The sequence below is a fragment of the Crassostrea angulata genome, chromosome 4 (assembly GCF_025612915.1).
Source record: "Crassostrea angulata isolate pt1a10 chromosome 4, ASM2561291v2, whole genome shotgun sequence".
Taxonomy (NCBI): Eukaryota; Metazoa; Mollusca; class Bivalvia; order Ostreida; family Ostreidae; genus Magallana; species Magallana angulata.
In genome coordinates this window covers 24,447,519-24,470,354 of record NC_069114.1, presented here as the reverse complement: position 1 = coordinate 24,470,354, position 22,836 = coordinate 24,447,519, and the positions used below count along the sequence as shown (strand labels likewise).

At 34.5% G+C, this 22,836-nt stretch overlaps 2 protein-coding genes across 3 annotated transcripts in view; one reads left to right on the top strand and one right to left on the bottom strand.

The window, feature by feature from the left end:
* Positions 1 to 1,604: 1,604 nt before the first annotated feature.
* LOC128180264 (synaptic vesicular amine transporter-like) lies at positions 1,605 to 22,220 on the top strand. Of its 2 annotated transcripts, none has more exons than XM_052848233.1 (16): positions 1,605 to 1,974; positions 11,057 to 11,205; positions 11,482 to 11,827; positions 15,609 to 15,667; positions 15,885 to 15,968; positions 16,708 to 16,800; positions 17,004 to 17,093; positions 17,373 to 17,474; positions 18,132 to 18,227; positions 18,903 to 18,981; positions 19,389 to 19,440; positions 19,620 to 19,683; positions 20,321 to 20,440; positions 20,987 to 21,032; positions 21,232 to 21,319; positions 21,840 to 22,220. In XM_052848233.1, exons 2-16 carry the CDS (start codon positions 11,073 to 11,075, stop codon positions 21,945 to 21,947), a joined length of 1,560 nt encoding a protein of 519 aa, XP_052704193.1. In that variant the 5' UTR covers positions 1,605 to 1,974; positions 11,057 to 11,072; the 3' UTR covers positions 21,948 to 22,220. The 2 variants fall into 2 exon arrangements, with proteins under 2 accessions (XP_052704193.1, XP_052704194.1); XM_052848234.1 differs by lacking the exon at positions 1,605 to 1,974 and adding an exon at positions 3,452 to 3,603.
* A 116-nt stretch (positions 22,221 to 22,336) lies between these two features.
* LOC128180255 (eukaryotic translation initiation factor 3 subunit A-like) overlaps positions 22,337 to 22,836 on the bottom strand; it is a 101,226-nt gene continuing 100,726 nt past the window's right edge. Inside the window, 1 exon segment of the mRNA XM_052848216.1 lies at positions 22,337 to 22,811. Within this exon segment, the coding sequence (XP_052704176.1) occupies positions 22,714 to 22,811 (98 nt within the window). The 3' untranslated portion in view covers positions 22,337 to 22,713.

The window sequence follows — 22,836 nt, the reverse complement described above, 5'->3', positions numbered from 1 at the left end:
ACTGAAAGTTACTTAAAGGTACATGTAATACCGGAAGCATAAGGCCTGCTGTTAAGAAAATAAAAGTTACTTGATAGTATAGGGTTTACTATTAAAAAAAATGAAAGTTACTTAATAGGATAGGGCTTACTATTTAAAAAAAATGAAAGTTTACTGCCTAAGGTTTTAGTTACATTCCTTAAAAATTTACGTTGAAAAAAATGTTTATTATTGAAAAGTCAGTACAGACCTAGGCATATTTCTAGACTTGATTTATACAAGAATATGCCCGTATTAACGATTTACTTTCAAGTGAAAATTGCGGGAAAACGACCTACAATAGAGATTCTTGAGGAAAAATCGACCTGAAATAAAACCCCCATTAGGAAAAATAACCCAATCCGCCCTTAGTAAAAAAAGATTCAAAATACATCAGGCACAAGTTGTGTGTCCATTGTATATATAGTAATACACTTGAAAAGAGTGTTTCTCAGACATCGGAAATTCTTATTTGGATTTTCGGTTTAGCTGATTCCAGTGTCTCATTGTGATCTCTAGTTTCTGCTTGGGTTTTTAAACATTTTTATTTCATGTGAATTTTTGAATGGATATCTGATACAATAAATTGGATGGTTGTGGCCATTTCCAGACTATATTAATTTCCTTATGAAGAATATAAAGATAGATAGGAAAATATTCAAATATTAAAACTAAAATATTTAGAAATTTTCTCTATATATAGCTAAATATCAGACTTGAATCTATCGGTAATTTGTGTAATTGTGTAATAAAGCCCAACCTCCTTAAAGGCTCTTGCTTTGCATCACATCATTAACAGAGTGCTCAGAAGTCTAAAAAAACGTGGCTTTGATACTTGATACTTGGTTCTGTCCGTTCTGTTTAGATTTTTAAAAAATATGATCATATTCATATTTTTGTTTTTTTGGATTTTGTGTTTTTTTGGAAGCAAAGTAACCATTTACCATTAATATTGAATAATGTATGTAAATATACTTGTGTGTGAGTGAGTATGCATGTGTATAAAATTTATAAAAACTGAATTTCTTAAAGTCAACATTAGTATGTATGGAACAAAAACAATAAATTATTAAAAAAAAAAAAAAAAAAAAAAATTGGAATTCGCAGATCCATAAAACACCCCTGAATTAAGGACACAGTCGTTATTGCCTCCAAAATCTACCCGATACTGAAGCATTATTTGTTGATTGATATTACAAAACATAAAATAGAGATAGTAGCGGTTTGTTTTTGTAAAGCTAACATATGCACATAAAACGGTTGGGCTGTTAAACTTAAGACCTAGTTCGGTTTATTTGAGCGGACAGTATTGCTCTATTTTTAAGAATTATTTTAGTTGCGTCCATCGACCGTTAATTAATAAACCAATATACAGGGCACCCTCGTCTATTTCTCTCCACATCCGTATAGAACCGAACTGTTTCTCCAGCTATTCATGAAAACTGTCAATAAGTTAGCCAAACATCGCATTCATTAATAGACTTGCTGCCGATTATACACAGATTTTTTTGAATGGAATATTGGGTCCCTTTTGTGACAGCGCCATCGATGCAATCAACATCCTCTCTTTGAATGAAGAATTTGATGTTCTGGCTCCTGACTATATTTTTTCTTCTCTCTTCTCAATATGTTCATTTGTTTGTCCCCCTTGTCAGAATACACTTCGAGAAACTATATAGAAAAATAGCATAAACAGGACGTACTTATATAGCTGAAGAACTTGCTGATATTCTAATGGACGCCCTCCTCTCCTCTAAAATCACGTGGTTGTAACTTACAACTTCCGACACCGATATATCTGAATGCATTCTCTGGTAGCGTCGGGCTAAAAGCTTTTACTTGCGCGGTGAAATAGTTTGTGGTGACAAAATTGCAACAATTAGTTCATAAGGAGTAAATGCCTTTAGTCATGATTTGAGCATAAGAGATAGATCTGTGAATATATATCGGAGTTTGGTGAGTACTGTTTTCCTTTTTTATTCAGATTTCTCGATAGGTTGATGAATTATTTAGTAAATTTACCGTGTGATGTTTTATACGATAAATAATATAAAATCACTTGAAGATATGATTAAGTTTTGGAAAACCCCCACTTGTCCCCTTAAAAAGAAGAAAATAAAAAGAGGGAAAAAAACCGGTGTCTCTATTTCTAAAATTAAACTGGTTTTATATGACATTTCAAGATTGAATTGCATTTTACAATTTTTGTCGACCTGCCAAAAACGGAAACTATTCCTATAAATCGTGATAAAACATATTGAATCATTCAGCAAAAATCTCTTTTGGGACACAGTGCTCTTTTATATCTCTTTAATTTTGAGGATTTTTTTAAAAACTGTTTGATCAATACTGGTCGAACAAATAGGGAACAATTACGGACTTCCGAACTACGTCGTAAAATTATAAAGTGCTGTAAACAGAAGTCCGTGATTTGATATTGAGATCGGCGTCAATTCTAACAGACTATCACCGACTATCGCGTTATAAAGCCCTTCAGCTTACTTTATAGGGTAGCAATAAATCAGAACTGATGTCAAGGAGATTTGTTTACGTGTACAACTCTACTCACCTCCTCCCCAGCCCCACCCCCCCCCCCTCTCAATTTAACATTCCCACACACACATACTATACTTTCTTCACAATAACTATACATTTAGAATGCCCCCCCCACCCCCCCCCCCCCCAAAAAAAAACAAAAAAAAAAAAAACAAACAAACCCCAAATTCTTTATACCCGCTTTTACACCCCACCCCATCACCAAATAGTAAAAACTGGTCAAGGCTAAGAAGACTAATTCCACACTTCTGACATACATGTATCTTTATACTTTTGGAAATGTTTGATATTGTAAATTAGAGTAAAATTTCAGTTATGGTTCTTTAAGAAAGAATATAAAAGCTACAATGTATGCGAAAATTTTACCGGGATTGGAACCCCTTTGAGTGCGACAAGAAACGCATTTAGAGATATTCGTTTACTAATATTTCTATCACAGAAAGATATACGTGAATACTGGTATACGTGTACCTGCTATGTTGTTAACACTTTTTGGGGTAGAGGTCTATTCAACACCAGTTAGAATGAATATACATGTATTTGTTTTAATATTGGCATTGTCGTTCTGCATAGAATAGGTTGAATCAATGTCAATGACTAAATGATGAAGTATACCGTCGCTTTAAATATATCGAATATTTCCCGCTCTTATTGCTTTGTTCGAAAATGATCTCCTCCTATAGATTTCTAACGTTAACGAAAGAATTAATGTATATATATGTATTTGAAAGCCTTTAAAACATCCATTTTTTGAAAACTTGGCCCGATCCAAGCCGAATACTAGTAATCTGTGAGACCAGTTATTGACGTCCGTCTCCACGCAGTACGTGGGAGGGGGAGGGGATGGTCGAGGGGTTCATTCGGATGGATGCAGGAGGATTCTTGTCGTGTGTTGCGTGGGCAGGGGACATTATGATTAATATTTATATAACTGCATACTGTTTGACAAATCGAACACGCACTAGGAGGCCGTGTTCTGTGGATCCCTGTAGGAGGCTGTTTTTCTTGGTGTCTTCATCAGACTCGTGGGTATGTAAGGGCTGAAATAGAGTGATATAGTAAAATGATATCAAAATTGTCCTGTATTTTATAATTTACATGTTTTTTAAAATCACGAGAGAAGCTATAGCTGTGACAGCTTGTAGTGTGTACGTTATTGTTATGGGCGGTTAAAACGCCATTATCCAGATTTATTGCTTTCAAAGTCTCAATACGTTTTTAGGAGGTGAATATATTGTGGATGAATTGTTGTACTATCCCATATCACAGTCGTAAGTCTGGAATTTTTTTTTATATGTATATATATTGAATATTTTTTTATGAAATACCCCCCCCTCCCATTGATGCAATGTCGATATCATTCTTTTCTTTACCTTCTAGGAAAGATAAAAAATTAGTATTAATGGATTAGCGAAATGAATAAAAAATGCGTACGAATTTTACACAAAGAAAATGGTTTGGTGTTAATTACAGCTAAGTGACTCTGATTATCAGCGGGACATCTCTGAGACTGAACAAGGAAAGTGCAGCTTGTTAATTTGACAACCGTTACGTGTTAACAATGACCTGTTCATTGCGCCAAGCAATTGCCTGTCTGACTTTTAGCGAACTTGCTCCGGCTGACAATCAAATAAAGTACGTGAAAGGACAACCTTAAAAAAAATCTCGAAGAAAAAAAAATATCATAATGCTTCAAATGCATACAACCAAAGTGATCTTAATGATAAACTCAACAATGGAATGGCTATTTTTTGATGGAGGATACTTTGATGGGAGGTCACGGACTTCCGATTCTTGTAAAATCCGATTTGGGCAAAGATTGGCTCACCCAACAATTTGCTTACGTCATAATCAATGGCGATGTCTAGAAATGTGGGTCGGGCATTGATAAAAATAATAATAAAAAATAATAATAATTGTGAGCCTTATTCACACCGCATTAGGACTAAAGCGATTGTTCAGACTCTTTAGAATCAGATCGATCTAAAGCATCGCTTATTCGATGTCAAAATCGTAAACTGTCTGCACCCCTTAAGGAAATTAATTATTGAGCATTACGTCCACCAACTTATTCTCTAAGTAAATAGACAGGCCTCAGACTCATGTTTTGATGTCCAATTAAATATTCTCTTGTAAGCCTCGATTTGTTAATGCTGTCGTAAAGAAAAGACGATGCTTCGTTCCAAAGCCGTCTGTTTTGATGACTATTCTTGTATCTGAACAACAGTCTGATTCACTTATTTGCGGACTTTTGAACTTTTGTATTTTTAAAGTTAGATTCACAAGTTATAAAATAAAAAAAAATCGGATAATCAAATGATGATTCCATCACTCAATCAATATTTACGTATATGCTTACTAGTTTTCTTTTGCTATCTGCTAATTCCTAATACTTCTTATACCATACCATACCATACCATACCATACCACCTCTCTCTCTCTCTCTCTCTCTCTCTCTCCTCTCTCTCTCTCCTTCCTCTCTCTCTCTCTCTCTCTCTCTCTCTCTCTCTCTCTCATTTATCATGTAATGGTCCTGATCCTCGTTGCCCCCCTGTGGAGTGGTGAGCCCTGAATCAATGGTCCTATTCCAATACCCTGGACTTTGGTGACACTGAGGAGATTTTAAGAGAGATAAAACGTAGCACAGCCAGGGAAAAATTGGACTTCTATGAATATAAATGTCCTTCTATGGCAGAAATACGAAATTCAATGCATGACAAATACGCGTATGAGCGAACACTCCAATAGCGAACAAACATACGAGGATTTTTTTCACTCTATCGGGACAGCTCTCTCAGAGACAGAGGGGTTCCCTGCTAAATGTTAATTATGTCTTGTCTTAATGTAATCTTGTCCAATTTACGACCGAGATTCGGGCTTTTAGCGCTCTAGAACTTGTTTATACATGACCATTACGGCACAGAACAATGGCTATAGTCTGCAGCTTATGACCACAGAAAGTGACAAGTACATCATGTTTGTGCAAATGAATATGAATAAATAATACTTACTTAATACTTCAAAAATAAATAAATAAATAAATAAATAAATAAAAAATCACACAATATCTCAAGTAAGTGTATAACAATTTAAAAAACTGCGATATATTTTTATATTTGATATTAATAAAATTGTAAATTCGCTTCTCTGCGATACGCTTGTATAACGCCATTTAGATGACAGAATTAAGATTTACAAATCTAATTATAATTTTAATTAGAATGAACCATGCCACCTAGGCTATTGTTTAACACCTCTCCAGCCCGCCCACAAATATGAAAAAAATTTATAATCAGTAACAAGTGACTTTCCCCCAGATCAATAAAATAAAATTACAAAAAAGGGATTTGTTCTATGAGTTGTATTAGTAAAAGTTTAATTAGTACATGTGCAATTTATTCCAATGGTGAGTGGATGTCGTTCATAAAAATGACTGCCAATAAAGATTTTCAACGTCTGTTCCTCTGCCACGTACAGGATGTTGTAGTGTTACATCAAACGTAAATACATCGGGTGTGAAAAACAGCTCAATCGAGTGCGTCTTACGTTACTGGGTATGTCGCTTTGGCACCAGTGACCTTCAGTACAAATTGTTGAAAGACATTATTACATTATTTCAGAAAATGTGCGAGTATACATGTGATTATATGCGATAAAATTCAATACTGAGAGAGAGAGAGAGAGAGAGAGAGAGAGAGAGAGAGAGAGAGAGAGAGAGAGTTATGCAATGTAACGAAACTATTTTTTAAGTGTCACGTCGTAAGTTGAGGGATCAAATTTAAAATCAACACAGGATACGTTAACATTTCTGTTTTAAACAAAAGAGATACATGTCCTGACGACGTAAGAGAAGCTGGCCGTTTATTTGCATTACTGAGTTACGCAGATTCTATGAATATTTGATAAGAACTCAATGCTTGTAGATTGGTCCGAATCCGCGCGGTCAAACCGGAAATAGCGTTGGACAGCGGTCCCACCACGAATTAGCGAACAGTTGTGTGTGGCATTTAATTTCCGATCATTTCTTGTCAACCAGATGCGTATGGTATTGATAATTGTTCTACGAACAGGCGAAAATTTCACCCAAAAAGATCTCGCTTGATTTCACCTTTCAACTAAATTCTGAAGGCAGATCGAGTTTTCCAAACATTGTTTTTCTGCATGAAGAAATAAAACTGATCATTTATCTTATTTATTTGTGGGAAACCCTGTGCTTCGTTAGTTCTTGATGGTCTGCATTTTTATGCCATTTAGAAAACATCCCTTAATTATTCATTTAAAAAAGCAGAGAATTGAATGCTAGCTAAAACTTGGGATCGTCTGCTGTCTGGCAATGACGTCATTACTGAGGAATTGTATTGCTGGGGTAGAAAGGTTAAACATGGGGGCGATCCTATATTTGTCTACTTTCTAAAATGTTCAAATAAGTTGAATTGATATGGATACAAAAAATGTAAGACATGAATAAGAAGCAATTCCATGTAATGAATATTAACGTGAAGGCATTCCATGATCATAAAAGAAGAACCTCTTTAAAATTACAACGATGATACCTCTGATTAGAATTAATATTATCTTAAGGGAAAAGAATATGAAGAGAACGTATGAAATTTTAGGATGTTATGATTTTATCAATTAAGTTATTATGTAAGTTGATCTAATTTCTATTTTTATTGACAGACTAATGCCATTGTTTTAGAAAGAAGTGAGTATGTTTAAGCAAGTTTTCAATGCGGTCCATATTACGACTTTGATGTCTGATTTATTGGCTATTCTATAGAACAATTACCAGTCAAAAGTTTTATCAAATAGGAAATGATTGCAATCTTTTGAATTGTTCGTCGCACCTATTTCTCAACAGAGGTTAAACGCGTAAGCCCGACTTAAACACCCCTGGTATCGATTTGCCGAGTCACCGCTCACAGGAATCCTCTAAGTAAACATATTGGTTAGTTGTTAAAATCAAAATCTGCCATTTATAATTGTTCTTTTTATAACAAACTAATCGAGTCTTTGTCTGTCGCCTAAGCGAGAACCACTCGTTTGATTTCCCCCAATAGGTCGACGATTTCCAGAGCGTTGGAAAGCGACGACTAAACCGTTTGTCATGGCATGGATTTTCGTGGTCGAACATATAGATCTATAAGCCAATAGAATGGATGTTTATTTTTCTCTTTATTAGACAGACGAAGTATTGACTTCTATAGATTAATTCCGTACGATGTTAAACCAAAACCCCCTGAACAATGCCAGCAATTTCTCTAAACTCAACTTACACAGATGTCTATCGGCTTTTAACATCAAATCTGTTTTTACATTGATCGTTTGAGCAATTAGAAAAAATACACGAACACACTTATTTTCAAACATGCGGGTAAATTTACGCTCTGTCAATTTGTAAAATAATCTAATGAACAAGGTTTTATTGAAATGGGAGCCCTACTCGCCGTCAATGCCGCGCAGGGTTGCTCGGATGGTGCTTGGTTTTCAAACTATTCTTATTCCCAGCGTTTTTTTTTAATGGAACCTGGTTAGAATATTACAAAGCAAATATTAAAGGTCTCCCCCATAAAAAAAACTAGATAAAACAAGTGGTGAACTAGATGAGGGTGTCCGGTATATAGAACGTGATTTACCGACATACATTTGTATATCGGTCGTTACTTTTTTGTGCAGAAGTGGATTGAATTTACTTATTAAAGAATTTGCTATTTCAAGGAAAGAAAAAAAACTTTTGAGTCGTAAGAGCTGATTTTTTTTGTTCGTTCTAACTAAATATTTATTAACTTTCCAGAGTTCCTTGATCTAAAAGATGATTTGAAAATATGAACTAGAATATACATGTACATGATTAGATCATCAATATGTGTGTTATTCCCCTTCAAATGCATGTACACATTCAATATTAATGTTAAGAAATAATTTTACACTCTACTTTATTTTAGATGTCTTTGGGAGACGTGCTTTTTGACAGCATAGACAAAGGGGCCATTGTGGCGACGCACTTTGAAAAAATTACGCACTTTAAAAAAAATTTCCAAGGACCAAGTTAACCCACTTTGAAAATTATTTGCAAAGTGCGTCATGAATTTTTTAGTATCGAGACACTTAACGCACTTTGAAAAAAAATTAGTATAAATCACAAATTCTGGAATTAAATTCCTAATTTGTTGATAGTATGATGATTTGTTAACACTAATGAATCTAAATTACCGTCTTTTAAAACGGAGATAGCTGTGGGGGTTAGCCAAGGATACAGGTCAATTACCAGTACTTCATTTCATTGATTACAGGAAGAAGGTCCCCTACCCCTCTTTTTTCCTTCCAAAACATATATGATATTCAGCAACTTAGAGTAATGTTAAAAATCGGTGGAAACAAAATACGCTTTATTGTAAATTAAGTTCAGTGATATTGAAAAATAAATCCGAGCATGTCAAACAATAATTTTTCCTATGATATGTTAAAGAATCTATATTTAAGTGTTTCCACATAGACCCTCTTTTCAAATTCTAAATATATGAATAACTTCATTTAAAAAAAAATTACCTGAACATTGACAAACATTAAATTATTATAAACTTAAAAATAAGCTTTAGGGTGTGAGTTTTTTTGTTCTCGCACTGATCCTCTAAAAGATCATATTGTTTTTGATAACTATATTCGACTAAACTCTGAACAATTTTTTTTTCAAAGTGCGTTAACATCAACGATATCAACGCACTTTGAATTTTTTTTTTATTATTTCAAAGTGCATTGACTTGGTCCCAAAATTAACGCACTTTGAAATTTTTTTTTTCAAAGTGCGTAATTTTTCAAAGTGCGTTGTAACAATTGTGGCCGTACACACATGAAGAAAAAAAAGTTTCAAGGGCGCAGTCGCTTCGTTATTATAATGTCTCAGAATCTGAAGTCGGATTACTGATTTCTATGTTCATGAATTGATGAATTAGTAAACGTTCGTTCATGGTTCGGACTTTATAAGATTAGAGTCACTTACATTGTTTCAATAGAAGCGCCAGAATCATATTCACTTTTTAATTAATAAGAAAGATAGTTGAGTGTCAAGATGTCTTTATCATAACAGTTTCTATTATGTCATATAACGCTTGAATCAAACATATCGCTATACGATGTCTGCCGATTTTACAATCAAACACTGGCCTGTACTCAGCTTCTCCACAAAAAGCTATTCTCTAGATAAATGTAAACATTGCATTATTAATGTAAATTCCATCTGTCATTAGTTTTGTTAGCAACATATATTTAATTAGTTATTACTTTTAGTTGACAGCGCCGTTATGTAATATTGCCTATACATCAGTCAATGTATCTAGTGGTATAGTTAAAACATGTACCTACTGGTAGTCTAGGGTTACAACAGTTTTCAGCAGCTATTTACGGATGGGATCGCCAAGTGACCTGTGATCGACACCTGTCAATTAACAGCGCAAGTGATTGCAAATGTCATACATCTGAGGGCAAATTAACAGATACTAATACATTAATACAACTGGTAATTATACATATTTTTTTCATGTATCTCAAACCCAATTTGCAAAACCAATCGCCCATCACACACAAGTATTACATGTATATACATGTACGGTGCATTCATTGAAGAAACCACTTAAAGTCAGAGGGATCAAGGATACTTCAGGCTATATTGGCTCTGCAGTTAAGTTCTCTTTTCTCTTTATATTTCGAGCATACGGAGACACAGGGGATGGTCATTGACATTTCCAAGAGGAAAGAGTTTGATGTTCTGTGAGGACCACTGAGTCCATTCCGTCGTTCGGTTTTACGTAAATGACTATAAGCTCTTCGTCTAAATGTAAATGTTTCATAGCTACAAATCTCTTCAATCTGCGAAGACGTCTGTTGTTTACAGGAGATTTTGCAGTTTGTTAGCATTTTGTAAAGCATAAAAAGTTAATAAGGAATTATATAAATGTATTACAAGAGTTCTCTGTGAGTTGTTTCCCCATCAACAATCGAACATGGTATATACAGATGACAATACAGTTTTAAGAGCTGATTTATGAATTTTAATATATGGCCCATTAAAGTCCTATAAAGGTTTTAAAACTCTACTAAGACCTGCCTACGACTAAGTCTTAAAAGACTGTATGCAAGTATAAGAAAGATTACAATGCCCCATATTCGGTATGACAGCTTGGAAAAGACTTATTTAATTAAATTTAACTATATGATGCAACACAAAATAAAGGACAATTTTAACATGCATATTTGACCAATTTGATAAAAAACGATGTCATTGATAGTCTTAAAACATTTAGGAATTTGAATATAATGATTAAGTTGGTCTGATGCGGTTTCTTGATGTCAAGAGGCAGCTGTTTCGAAGAATAAATATCAAGCATGAAATATAACATTTCAAATTAAAATAACTTGTACCTACAAGTTAATATTTCTAATACTTTCTCCATCGTTAATTTCTCTGCTTTGAATTTATTTGCAGATCCGGATGTGAGAGCATGACAGTAAAAGAGGTGGTCTCCCTTAGCAAGGTGTCAGGATGTATCAACAGGTGTCGCCAGTCTCGCAACCTCGTTCTGGTCATCGTCTTCATCGCTCTCTTCCTGGACAACATGCTCCTCTCTGTGGTCGGTCAGTATCCAGTACACGCACCTTCCCACAGGTGGTCACACCGCCCCCTTTCTTTGTACTTTGTCTGGGTGTCTGGCCTATCTTTTTAAAACCTCTTTATATCAAATGGATCACTTCCCAATCACTGGATAAAAAGGAAAAAAATCTTTCTCTCTCGCTTTCTAACTTTTTTTCTGACACACTCACAAAACTGTCCGTAGAATAATTTGACGAATAGTTAATATCGTTAAAAAAGAACACCTTTACTGAAACCTATTTTTGCATGTCATCTTTCAGTACCCATCATCCCAAATTTCTTACGGAAGCTGGAGAACCCCTATGAGTATGTGAACCAGACATTTAACCGTACCACGTTGAGCACGGCGTGTGTCTCACGGGATGAGCCCGAGCAGTCAGAGTTCCAGAGACTGGTCAGGTCTTACAACAAGAGACTCAGCTACACAGAAAGTGACTGTACTAATGTGACTGTTAACATTACTGTCCCGGATTACGACGAGATTCAGATAGAGACGAGGCGCCACGCGGAACTGGCCAACGAGAACGTGAAAGTGGGCCTGATGTTTGCATCCAAAGCCATGATACAGCTGATAGCTAATCCCTTTGTTGGTCACCTAACGAACAGGTAAAATGAGAGAGAGAGAGAGAGAGAGAGAGAGAGAGAGAGAGAGAGAGAGAGAGAGAGAGAGAGAGAGAGAGAGAGAGAGAATATTCGAATCTCATACATATATATCGAATCTCGAATCTTGAATGAGCCTTCTGGGATTTCGTGTGAATTTGATTTATTAAGTACAAGTATCAGAGATTTAAAAAAAACCCAAACATGGTTGAAAGTTTACTAAAGCATGTACATGCGAATAGTTGATACTACATGTATTTAAGGAATGGATAATTCATAACAAGAAATCTAGAACCACAGAAAATGCTCGACATCCTAGTTTTACCAATTATTGGGGTGCATCCGAAAGAGCAATGCCGTTCAATACAATTCAAAGTTATGAAATTCATAAAATGGGAAAATAATCGACTACTTCTTTTCAAAACTAGTGAATTCAAATTGGTCAGTCCCGGCGCCCATTACTTTGCTAGGAATGCGTTTGAAGTTGTGTTTGTTGTATCGGGTAATACAGCGGTAATTGCATCAAACTCGGGCGTCATTTGAGAGTGACTTCTGCCGCAATTAGTGTAAAGCCATTGATACTGTTTGTAAACTCGGTGTGTGTCTCATTTTGTACTAAAGATAGAGGTATTCATTTTGCAATCTCTTTTAATCACTGGTATATGTTCAATCAATGTCTCTGCTTTTTATTTGCCTTGGATAGTTTTATTTCAGAAAGCAAGGACCCAGTCAGCGCCTTAATGGTGTAGAAATAATGAAGTAGTCGAATCATAACTCCTCACTTAGAACTGTTGGCAGTCCGTACATTAGATGTCTTTCAGTAAAAGTCGATTTTATAAGTTATTAAAAGTGGCTTGATCAAAGCAGAGCTTAATTTTCTAATCAAGCTACTTTATTGGGTAAAACCATTTTAAGTAGGCACAGTGTTGACAGGAAAGTTTTATTGGTTTCCAACCGTTCACAGTACTTGAACTGTTCCTCGAATTACGAACCTAATTTGTAAAGGTTTTTGAATACTTTATTTTACCCATCCCATGTGCTGGAAGATCTGAATTAGTTTAATGTAATCAATCAATTACATTGGTCTTGAAAACTCTCTCTCTCTCTCTCTCTCTCTCTCTCTCTCTCTCTCTCTCTCTCTCTGAGATTAAGATGGCCCAACATAACATTGATTAATAAAGAAAATCCTCTAACTATGTCAGCAAACACGAGAAAGCAAGGAGCAGAGTTCCATGCTCTGTGGTCACAGCAAGATTCCGCAATGATAGAATGTTACAGACAGCAATTGACACAGCTTTCTGATGCGATAGTTTCAATGATGGTTACACAGTATCAATATTGCAATGTCTGTTATCGGTAGATCCCTTACACGATCTCAATCATCGTTGATCATCTTGTTATTATTTCTGTCACCGTCCTAATACTGATTACATTTATCTGTAACATCATGTCACCGTCCTAATACTGATTACATTTATCTGTAATATAATGTCACCGTCCTAATACTGATTACATTTATCTGTAATATCATGACGATGTCTTGTATGATTCCCTGACTGTTTTCAACAACGGTATGGTTCCGATGTTTTGATAAATTGCTCTCTGTTACAAGTTCATTTGCAATTGACCCGATTACGATCCCAAATTTACCATCACGCCGTGCTATTGGTTATATGAATTGTACTCGACCTTAACACAATCAATCTCTCTTCATTGCACGATGGTTACACCGTCCCTGTTTGCTATTTAGCGGGTTAAGTGTGAAATACCAGTGAAAAAGGCAAAAGATTGTGTCTACTGGAACAACAAAACTTGTAAATTGAATCCAACAGATAAAAATAATTGGGTTTGGATAAATGAAGAAAAACAAATGTAATGTGTCATAATGTTTTACAGCACAATGGTTGTTAATCAGTTATAACATACCATGTAAATGATAAAAAAAACCCGCTATTTATTTTCAAATAAAACTTTTTACGTCTCTATATAAGTGCATTTTACTGTACAGTTTCACAAAATTACTAATACTTTATTAAGAACAAACAATTTACTATTAATGATAATACTAGTACTTGTATTGTTGTAATGCCACCATGTTATGGACTGTTTTTTCCGCAACGAAATAAATGATGAAAAAAACTAAAAAATAAAATGTGAACTCTTATAAATTAACAAATCGTATAAACACCATTTCAGGTACAGTTTTATATAATTACTAATACTTTCTTATCTATTAGAACAAATAATTTACTATTAAAGATAATAATTACCAGTAATGCCACTATGTTATGGAATGTCTTTCACAGCAGCAAATTAAATGATGAAAAATACTCAGTAATGTTAACTCTTATAAATCAAGGAATCGTATAAACACCATATATAGATAGTGCTTTATTAAAAATGTTGTCCACATGTGTTTAAAAAACCCCAATTGTTCGATTCAGTAGTTTCAATCACAGGTGCTTGTGGACTGGACCGTGCACTACCCCTCCCCCTTTTTTTTCTATATTTTTTTTCATTTTTTTTTTATTTCTTTTATTAATTATCATTAACAACCCCTTATATATGTCTCCAGCCGAAAAATAAAAGAACTATCACGACTTGGTAGCATTTTATAATCACACTCGTTTCCTCTCTTTATATATATATAGGGGAAACGAGTGTGATTATAAAATGCTACCAAGTCGTGATATTTCTTTTATTTTTCGGCTGGAGACATGTTTAAGGGGTTATTAATGATAATTAATACAAAAAATAAAAAAAAATTGAAAAAAAATATAGAAAATGGGGGGGGGGGGGGGGGGTAGTGCACGGTCCAGTCCACAAGCACCTGTGGTTTCAATGCTTTAGCTTCTGCTCTTCCTGACTTGATTTCACGGATTCCTAAGCGTATATATATTTGTTCGACATAGACACTTTTTTATCTTTTGTTTTTCACACTTAACTCTGTAAATTGTACTCTTTAATCTTTAATTTTTACACTTTATTCTGTGAATTTACACCGTTTAATTCGTAATTTTTTCACTTTCATGTGCATGTCATTTATGATGCTGCCATCGTTGATATTGTAAAATACATGTAACAATACACTGCAGGACTAACTTAGACAAATTTCTGTTTCATACATTTAAATGAATGGCATGTTTCCTTGGCCTTGTGATAGTTATCCCTCATGTTAGAGGGTTGTTTGACCTTAAAAGTTTTAGGGTGATAATTGGAACACTTCCATATTGTGACATACTTCCTATTGAAATTAACAATAAAAGCAGGGTTAATCTCGGATATTTTTTTATGTCATTCAAAGCGTAGCGCAATGGGAGAGCGCATTATCTACGCGAATCTTTAAGTCAAGTTCGAATCTTGCAGGTGCTTTTATCATGTTTACCTTTACCTTTTTTTTTTGGGCTAAATGTTGCAAAATTTGTAACCAGTGAAAGTATTTTGATTATAATGTATTTTTATCCACATTAATATCAACTGGTGCCCCATGCAACCTTAATACGATCTAAAATCATTTTACCAAGAGCTTGGGTTTGGGAACGATATGTCAAACAGCAATGTGACGTAGGCCTGTCTATTTCATTGCTGCCCACTCAGCCATGGCTCTTTGAAATCAACAAGATGTGTCTGGCTTTTGAGCTAATAGTCTAAGACTACGCAATCTATGCATATTTCATTCAAAACAAGCGTCATTTTTAACTTGTTTTGATGCAAAAAATAGATAGTTACGTCTTACCGAAAGTCCAAGGTTTCGTTTGAATGATTCTTAATGCTGTTTTGATTTTAGGATTGGTTACACGATCCCGATGTTTACCGGCTTCGTGGTCATGTTTTTCTCTACTGTCAGTAAGTAACTTTAAATCTTAATTGTCCTTTTTCATTAATTACCATACACCAACAAACCCCATACTTCGTCTTATATATCAATTTTGAAGGCTTCATGGTCACATTTATTCCCATAAAATATCTCGAAACCCTATCAAGTTTACAGTACCCGTCCTCCTGTTTTATGGTTCTATCAATATTTGTTGTAAAGTTATATCCAAGTTGGTTGTTTTATCAGTATTTGCCTTTGGTGAGAACTACTGGGTCCTATTCCTGGCCAGAGCAGTGCAAGGCATCGGGTCCTCATGTTCCAGTGTAGCAGGTAAAGCTATAATACTATTATCGAACCGTTTCTTTATTTAAGTGATTGATCTTTTAGCGTTTCTTATTTGTGTTAATTTTAGTTAAATTTTTTTCATCTACAAATAAAACTTAATTATTTTTCTAAGGACCTAAATAGGACCTAAATATCGAGAAACTCAATACACATTTGACAAATTCATTAAGCTATCAAAAGCCATCAAAATTCTCCATTGCAAGAATCAGCTTTAAAATTTGGTGCTGCACATAGTGGCAATTTATTGCTGTTTTATTGTCTGCAAAATTTTCTAGAAACAGAACTTTAAAAAATGAAAGACATATTATAAAAGGAATGTTAATTTTAATATTGAATTACACCTTTTAAAAAAATTCATATCGCTGCAAAAGTTGTTGTAAAAATAAAAAGTTGAAAGGCATTTTTAATTTACAAACAAGTTTTTATTCGGAACAATATAGTACTCCTGTTTCAGTTAGAGTCTTAAATAGTAAGAGAAAAACTAGCTTTTGAATTCCCCAAAAATGTAACGAGCAAAGGTTTATAAACCATATGATATTTGCTATTTTAAGTGTTACATTACATTCTTAAAGTAAACGTTTCCAACACGAAAATTAAGCTTGAATCGCTGAAAATCTAGTCACTTAATAAAAAACTTATCAACCACGCTAGTTATAATGAGAATAAAATTTAATTTGTGAACGAAATGATAACAATTGAAATTTTTCTTTTTTTTTTCGTCCAGGAATGGGCATGCTGGCCATGACGTACCCGGACGACAAAGAGAGGGGGAACGCCATGGGGCTGGCTTTGGGGGGCCTGGCCATGGGCGTCCTAGGTAAGTTGTACGTGTAGATAAGGGTAAATGTTCAAAAATACATCAACTTTCATAAAATTCATGCAATTGGGTATTTTTTTTTAATTTGATGATTTTGTATTGAAAAATAGTGCAGTAAAACTATTTCAATTTAAATTGTAACAAACGATGTGCAGGCAGGAGCGTATGCTCCACGTAACTTTCTTTGGTTGCTCTTTGTTCAGTTGGGCCGCCGTTTGGGGGCGTCATGTACGAGTTTGCGGGGAAGGAAGCACCATTCCTGATCCTGTCCTCCTTGGCTCTGTTGGACGGAGGTAAGCGTCAACACCACTCGAAACAACAAATATATGTTATTGTACACAAAGCCTTTGAATGTTTCTCGACAAGCTGGAGCTTTATTCCATGAAATTTTTATATATGAAACTTCGAAAAACAGTGAACTTAGACAAAATCTAATTCATAAAAATCTAATATATGTTAAATCCATTATATACATTATATTTAACAACATACATGTAAAATCAACAACGAAATTCTGTTCTTATCCATATACCTTGGACTGTTGTACTATTGTAACTCTGTCCTTCTCTCAGTCCTACAGATGTTCATGCTACAGCCCTCGGTGAAGCCGGAGTCCCAGGTGGGTGCGCCGCTCACTGAACTCCTGAAGGACCCCTACATCCTTATAGCAGCAGGTGAGTCCCACTATACCCAACTATAAAGGACCTCTAAATCCTCATCCCACGTACAAAGAACCTGTACATCATCCTAGCAGGCGGGGAGTCCTGCCCCACCCCTCTATAAAAGATCTCTACATTCCCATCCCATGTATAAAGGACCGCTATATCCTCAGGTGAGTCCCGCCCATCCAAACCCCACCTCATTATAAAAAATCTCTACATCCCCATCCCAATGTACAAAGGACCTCTATATCCTCATAGTAGTAGGCGAGTCCCACCCCACCCAAACCCCACCTCTCTATAACAAAATCTCTATATCCCCATCCCATAAACGAAGAACCTCTACATCCTCATAGCAGCAGGGGAGGTAACCCCGGGTGTAACTCATTGGAATCGTATAAAAACAAAATATAGACAGTATAATACTAGTATAATACATAACAGGACTTAGTGTTTGTGTTAATGTTGTTTATGAATACATGTGTAGGCCTATATATGTGTACAGAATGCAAATATCTCGTATTTTTATGCTACTAAAAGAGAGACGGATTATTTTCTTCCAAAGATACACCTGTTAACTTATCAGTATTATTTGTCATTTTGAAGCCTTGTTATAATTTTGTATTATATATAATGTATATAATTATATTGTCAACCATGTTTCTATTTAAGGCTCCATCACATTCGCTAACATGGGTATAGCTATGATGGAACCATCCCTGCCTATCTGGATGTACGAAACCATGAACTCGCCAGAGTGGCAGCAAGGTATCGTTAAATATCTCTATACTTTAATTTACGCTTGACAAGTAAATAACTTAAAATTTCCCTTGAGCATGCTATTTAATCAACTTTCATTTTTAGCGGTCACAACCTTTGTCCGATTTTGTAATATATCTTTATAAGAATTCTCTTTTTACCTTACTTTTTCTCTTGTTTTTATTTATATATGCGTTTTTATTCACAGTAAACGTTACAAAGTAACATACTTTCAAAATACACTGATCCTTCGATAGTTACACGCATATCATAGGAAACAAATTAACCTTACTAAGAAACTATGAGTTAACATTTAAACTTTTGAATGGTTATCCATACACATTATTTTCATTTCTTGCATGTCCGATAATTTTAGGAGCACGTGTTAATTTTTAATATTATATATTTACTGGGTTTCTGTGCGATAAAATGACATGACAATGTGATATATTATTTTAATACGCTTCTCATCAATAAGTGCGCATGCTTGAGTGCATATACATGTACATGCACTTCAATAAGTCTCGGTAAAAAGATATCAACTTGAAAATTTCTAAATATTGGTTTCCAGCTCAGAATGTTATAGATTATCTGTTTATTAAAAGAAAAGTCATGTCATATTGACATATACTAGGAGTAGACCAGAGAAGATGGTGCATTTATTGTAAAGTGTTTTGATTTCAGGGGCCGCGTTCCTGCCCGCCAGTATATCGTACCTTATAGGTACCAACACGTTTGGCCCCTTAGCGCACAAAATAGGAAGGTAGGTGCAAGGAGGCAACTGTATGTCGGTTTATGTTGTATTTTTTTTTTTGGTGCATTTAAATTCAAATCAATATTGGGTTTTAATATATAGTTGAGTTAGTTGAAATATTACATGTTTATATTGACAATAGGTGTTCTGAATTAAACTTTTGAGAAAACATTGGAAACAACTTGATTAAAAAAATTGAACTGGCAATGCAAATTAATGGTTGATTTGCCCTGATAATTTTTAATCAGATGAGGATATATTCTCATGTATATACATGTACGTTGAATATCTAAATAGTTTTGTACTTATCAAATTTTTCATTTTGTCTTTTAATTTTTTTAGATCAATGTTTAAAAAACAATAAGTCTTGATATTTTATAATGTTTTATTGTGTAACCATGTATTTCATTTTCCAGATGGCTTAGTTCTTTAATTGGAATGGTTGTTATAGGAGTTTGTTTATTTGCCGTAAGTAGACCTATCTGGGCGACTCTATTTTATCGCACATCTCCCTTTATTCTATTTCTATACATATACATTAAGATTTGAAAATTAAAGTATAAGGGAGCGAGAGAGATGCAATTAAACGGAAATTTGAAAATAAAAAATCTGAAACAATGTGTTAACTTTTTTCTTTTCTTTAACAGATTCCATTCTCTAGAAATATATATCATTTAATAGCACCAAACTTTGGACTTGGTTTTGCTATAGGTAAATGTTTTTTTTTTTTATTTACATGTATCAGTTTAAAAAATTATTCACTTATAGTCTCCCTTTTTGATAAAGAAATTATTATAGTATAAGAATGTTGGAGAATGCTGTTCGTTACAAGAAAGCATGCATATCTGTATCAAAGTTTCATTCTAAAGACCCTAAGATGTGTAAAAGTAAAGGCATTTTACACAGACTCTGTACTATATAGTCATGGACGTAACGTAAACGCATGAGGTTACATAAATTTACCGAAAGTTTTTTGTTTTGTAAATTGCCTAAAGTTACTCATACAGTGTATATACTTATTTTTTTTTTACGTAAATTGCTGCTAATTAGTCATGTTTAACTGTTATGAGCGTTCAATGGTGTACATAATTAACTGTAAAGTATCTAAGATCACATGACTGTCAGCTTCATTAAGACTAGTGCTCAGAATGCAAACAAGTTGTACTCTACCAAATGCAGCAAATCACAGTTAAAGCGAAAATCTCGCATTAAACGAATCATATCATAGAGTTGAGGGCTAAACACCTATAACGAATTATATTACGTTTATAGCAATCAAAGTTGGTCCGCTAATCAGCGTGTTTTAGTGTTGAATATCGTGTTTTTAATTAAGTAATATATCTTGCAGGAATGGTGGACTCGTCCATGATGCCACACATGGGTTACCTGGTGGACCTACGTCACGTGTCTGTCTACGGAAGTGTGTACGCCATAGCTGACGTCGCCTTCTGTATGGGGTTTGCCTTTGGTAAGAATTTACATATATAATGAAAGATACGGAAAACAGAAAAAAGGAAAGCTGGAGAAAATGTAGAGGAGAGATGGATGATAGAAAGAAGAAGATGGAGTCAAATCCGTCGTGTAAATTTTGCTTGTGACACGAAGGCGGTGTTTTTCTTTGAAGTTTACCATTTTGTATTTGCAACACAGTACAAGGCTACTAGAGGCGGAGCTATATGCTGTACTGTATTAGCTGATAAACCGTGCTGTATTAGCCAACAAACCGCTCTGTATTGGCCAACTGTTCTGTATCTTAAATGCAGAACGATCTAAATATAAATCAATGCAACTTATAATCTATCGAGTGGAGGTAAATACAAAATTGACAACATGACAAACCAGAGAAAGAGATGGGGAAATGAGAAAAAGAAATGTACCGAGAAGCGAATACTGGGAAAGATGGGTAGAGAAAATGAGAGGGAGAGATGAGATTGGATTGTACAGATAGAGTTTTTGATATATTTAGTTATCTTACATGTACATGTAGTGATTTACTTTTTTTTTTAATATTCAGGTCCAGCGATAAGCGGAACACTAGTGAAAGAAATAGGATTTAACTGGTAAAACCCAATTTATACCTCTGAATAAAGTGTATTGTTTTTACGTTTACATTTGATTTATTTACAAAATAAAGGTACTTGTTGAACTAAACTCTCGTTAAAAAAGACAAAAGGGCTTTATATTATACATGATCAATTTTCCCCCATAACGTCTTTTGTTGCATTACCTCTAATTCCTAAACGTTTTATGTCTCCACAGGATGTTATGGATAATAGCGATAATTAACTTGCTGTACGCCCCGCTCCTATACTTCATCCGGAGTCCCCCCGGACGAGAGGAGAAGATGGTAGGCATGAATAATATATATAAATCTTTTGCTATGTCATCATAATCATTTCTTGAAGTTCTGTCTTTAAGAATTGGAATTTACCAGTGCCATTTTGAATAGATATTTCGGTAGATGAGTGTTATTAGAAGCTGTTTTTCTGACCATCTCTGATAAGTCAAAATTTCTCAATACGTACGGAATGTTTCTAGGGATGCGGTTTTCCAGAAAGTCCGTAACTGTTATTTAAATGCATTTCATGTCTTTTTGAAACCCGTAGGACAATAGTTTGGCCAAAGTCGCATATAGCATTTAATAACCGAGTTTGTTGTGACTGAAATGGCTCAGTTGTTAAAGCATCATATTGTAAAATTGCTTCCCAACGGATCGAAAAATCCAAATACATTGTAAAACAGTACCGATAGTCTTCCGGAAATTGTGAGTAGAGGAAATGCAGTTGCAGTAAACTTGATGGCTGTACAGATACATGTGAAAATTTGTTGCATTCAATCCATTAATTTTTTGTTTTTTGTTTTTATAGTCCCTTATCATGAATGATCAATGTCCAGTGCAGTATGTCACGTACAACCAAACCGGCAAAAGTCTGCCTACTTCTGACGATGAAGACCCGTATGGGAACGACTACTAATGACGTCATATCCGCACATGTAGTGAGCTCGTAGTTCTAGAATTATATTGTCAAAACATCGTTTATCTGGGCAGAGTTGGGATCGGAAATGAAAGGAACGGCCCTATGTTGTCAGATGCTTCCAAAGAATAAACTTTAATATACATATAAATATAATTATGAATATGAATTTATATACTGTATACATGTTTCAATGATAATTATGTTTATGTCAATAAGTATATAGTATATACACGATGGTGTATCTAGGCAATAAAGATTTCAATGTTATAAGTCAGGAGTCTTTTTTTTAACGGCACTATTTTCGTTCTATTGCGTTATATTGTGCTTCCAAACACACATAAAATCTCAGTTTTAACAAATTTCAATGATTTATGAAGGATTTATTAGTACATGTTAAAATAATTACTTATACTCTGCGATTGTTTAGTAAATACATGAAATTCTGTAAGAAAATAACCTCAAAAAGGCAATTACTAGTTGCAAAAACTTTTTTTCTCTCACTAATTTGGCTGGTTGTGTTTTAAAATATCCGAACCCTTACTGTTGGACGTACAGGAACACTCACCTAAGGTAGAAGTCATTTGTGTCTATCGAAATCTAGCATAAATTTTAGCAATGATGATATTTGACATGAATTATTAAATCCAAATGGACTTAATTTTTGTCACTCAATAAGCTACTTCAAATATTTTTATTGAAATGTTCCAAATTTCTGAAACTTATTTCCATTCAGAAACTTATCACCATTTTCTAGTTGACTCGTTCAATTAATCCCCACCTCTTTTGCTTGATTTTTTAAAGTCTTTCTCTGTATCCGATTTTTTCTTCGATTTCCCATGCGAATTTGTACTGGTACTTCACCTATAACAGACAATTCATCATGTAA

What these genes read in the sequence shown, in the direction of transcription:
- LOC128180264 (XM_052848233.1), top strand. Translation starts at nt 11,073, where the DNA reads ATGACAGTAAAAGAGGTGGTCTCCCTTAGCAAGGTGTCAGGATGTATC. An exon ending in CTACATCCTTATAGCAGCAG is followed by an intron (nt 17,475 to 18,131) that starts GTGAGTCCCACT and finishes TTTCTATTTAAG; the next exon opens with GCTCCATCACATTCGCTAAC. An exon ending in TAGGAGTTTGTTTATTTGCC is followed by an intron (nt 19,441 to 19,619) that starts GTAAGTAGACCT and finishes TTTCTTTAACAG; the next exon opens with ATTCCATTCTCTAGAAATAT.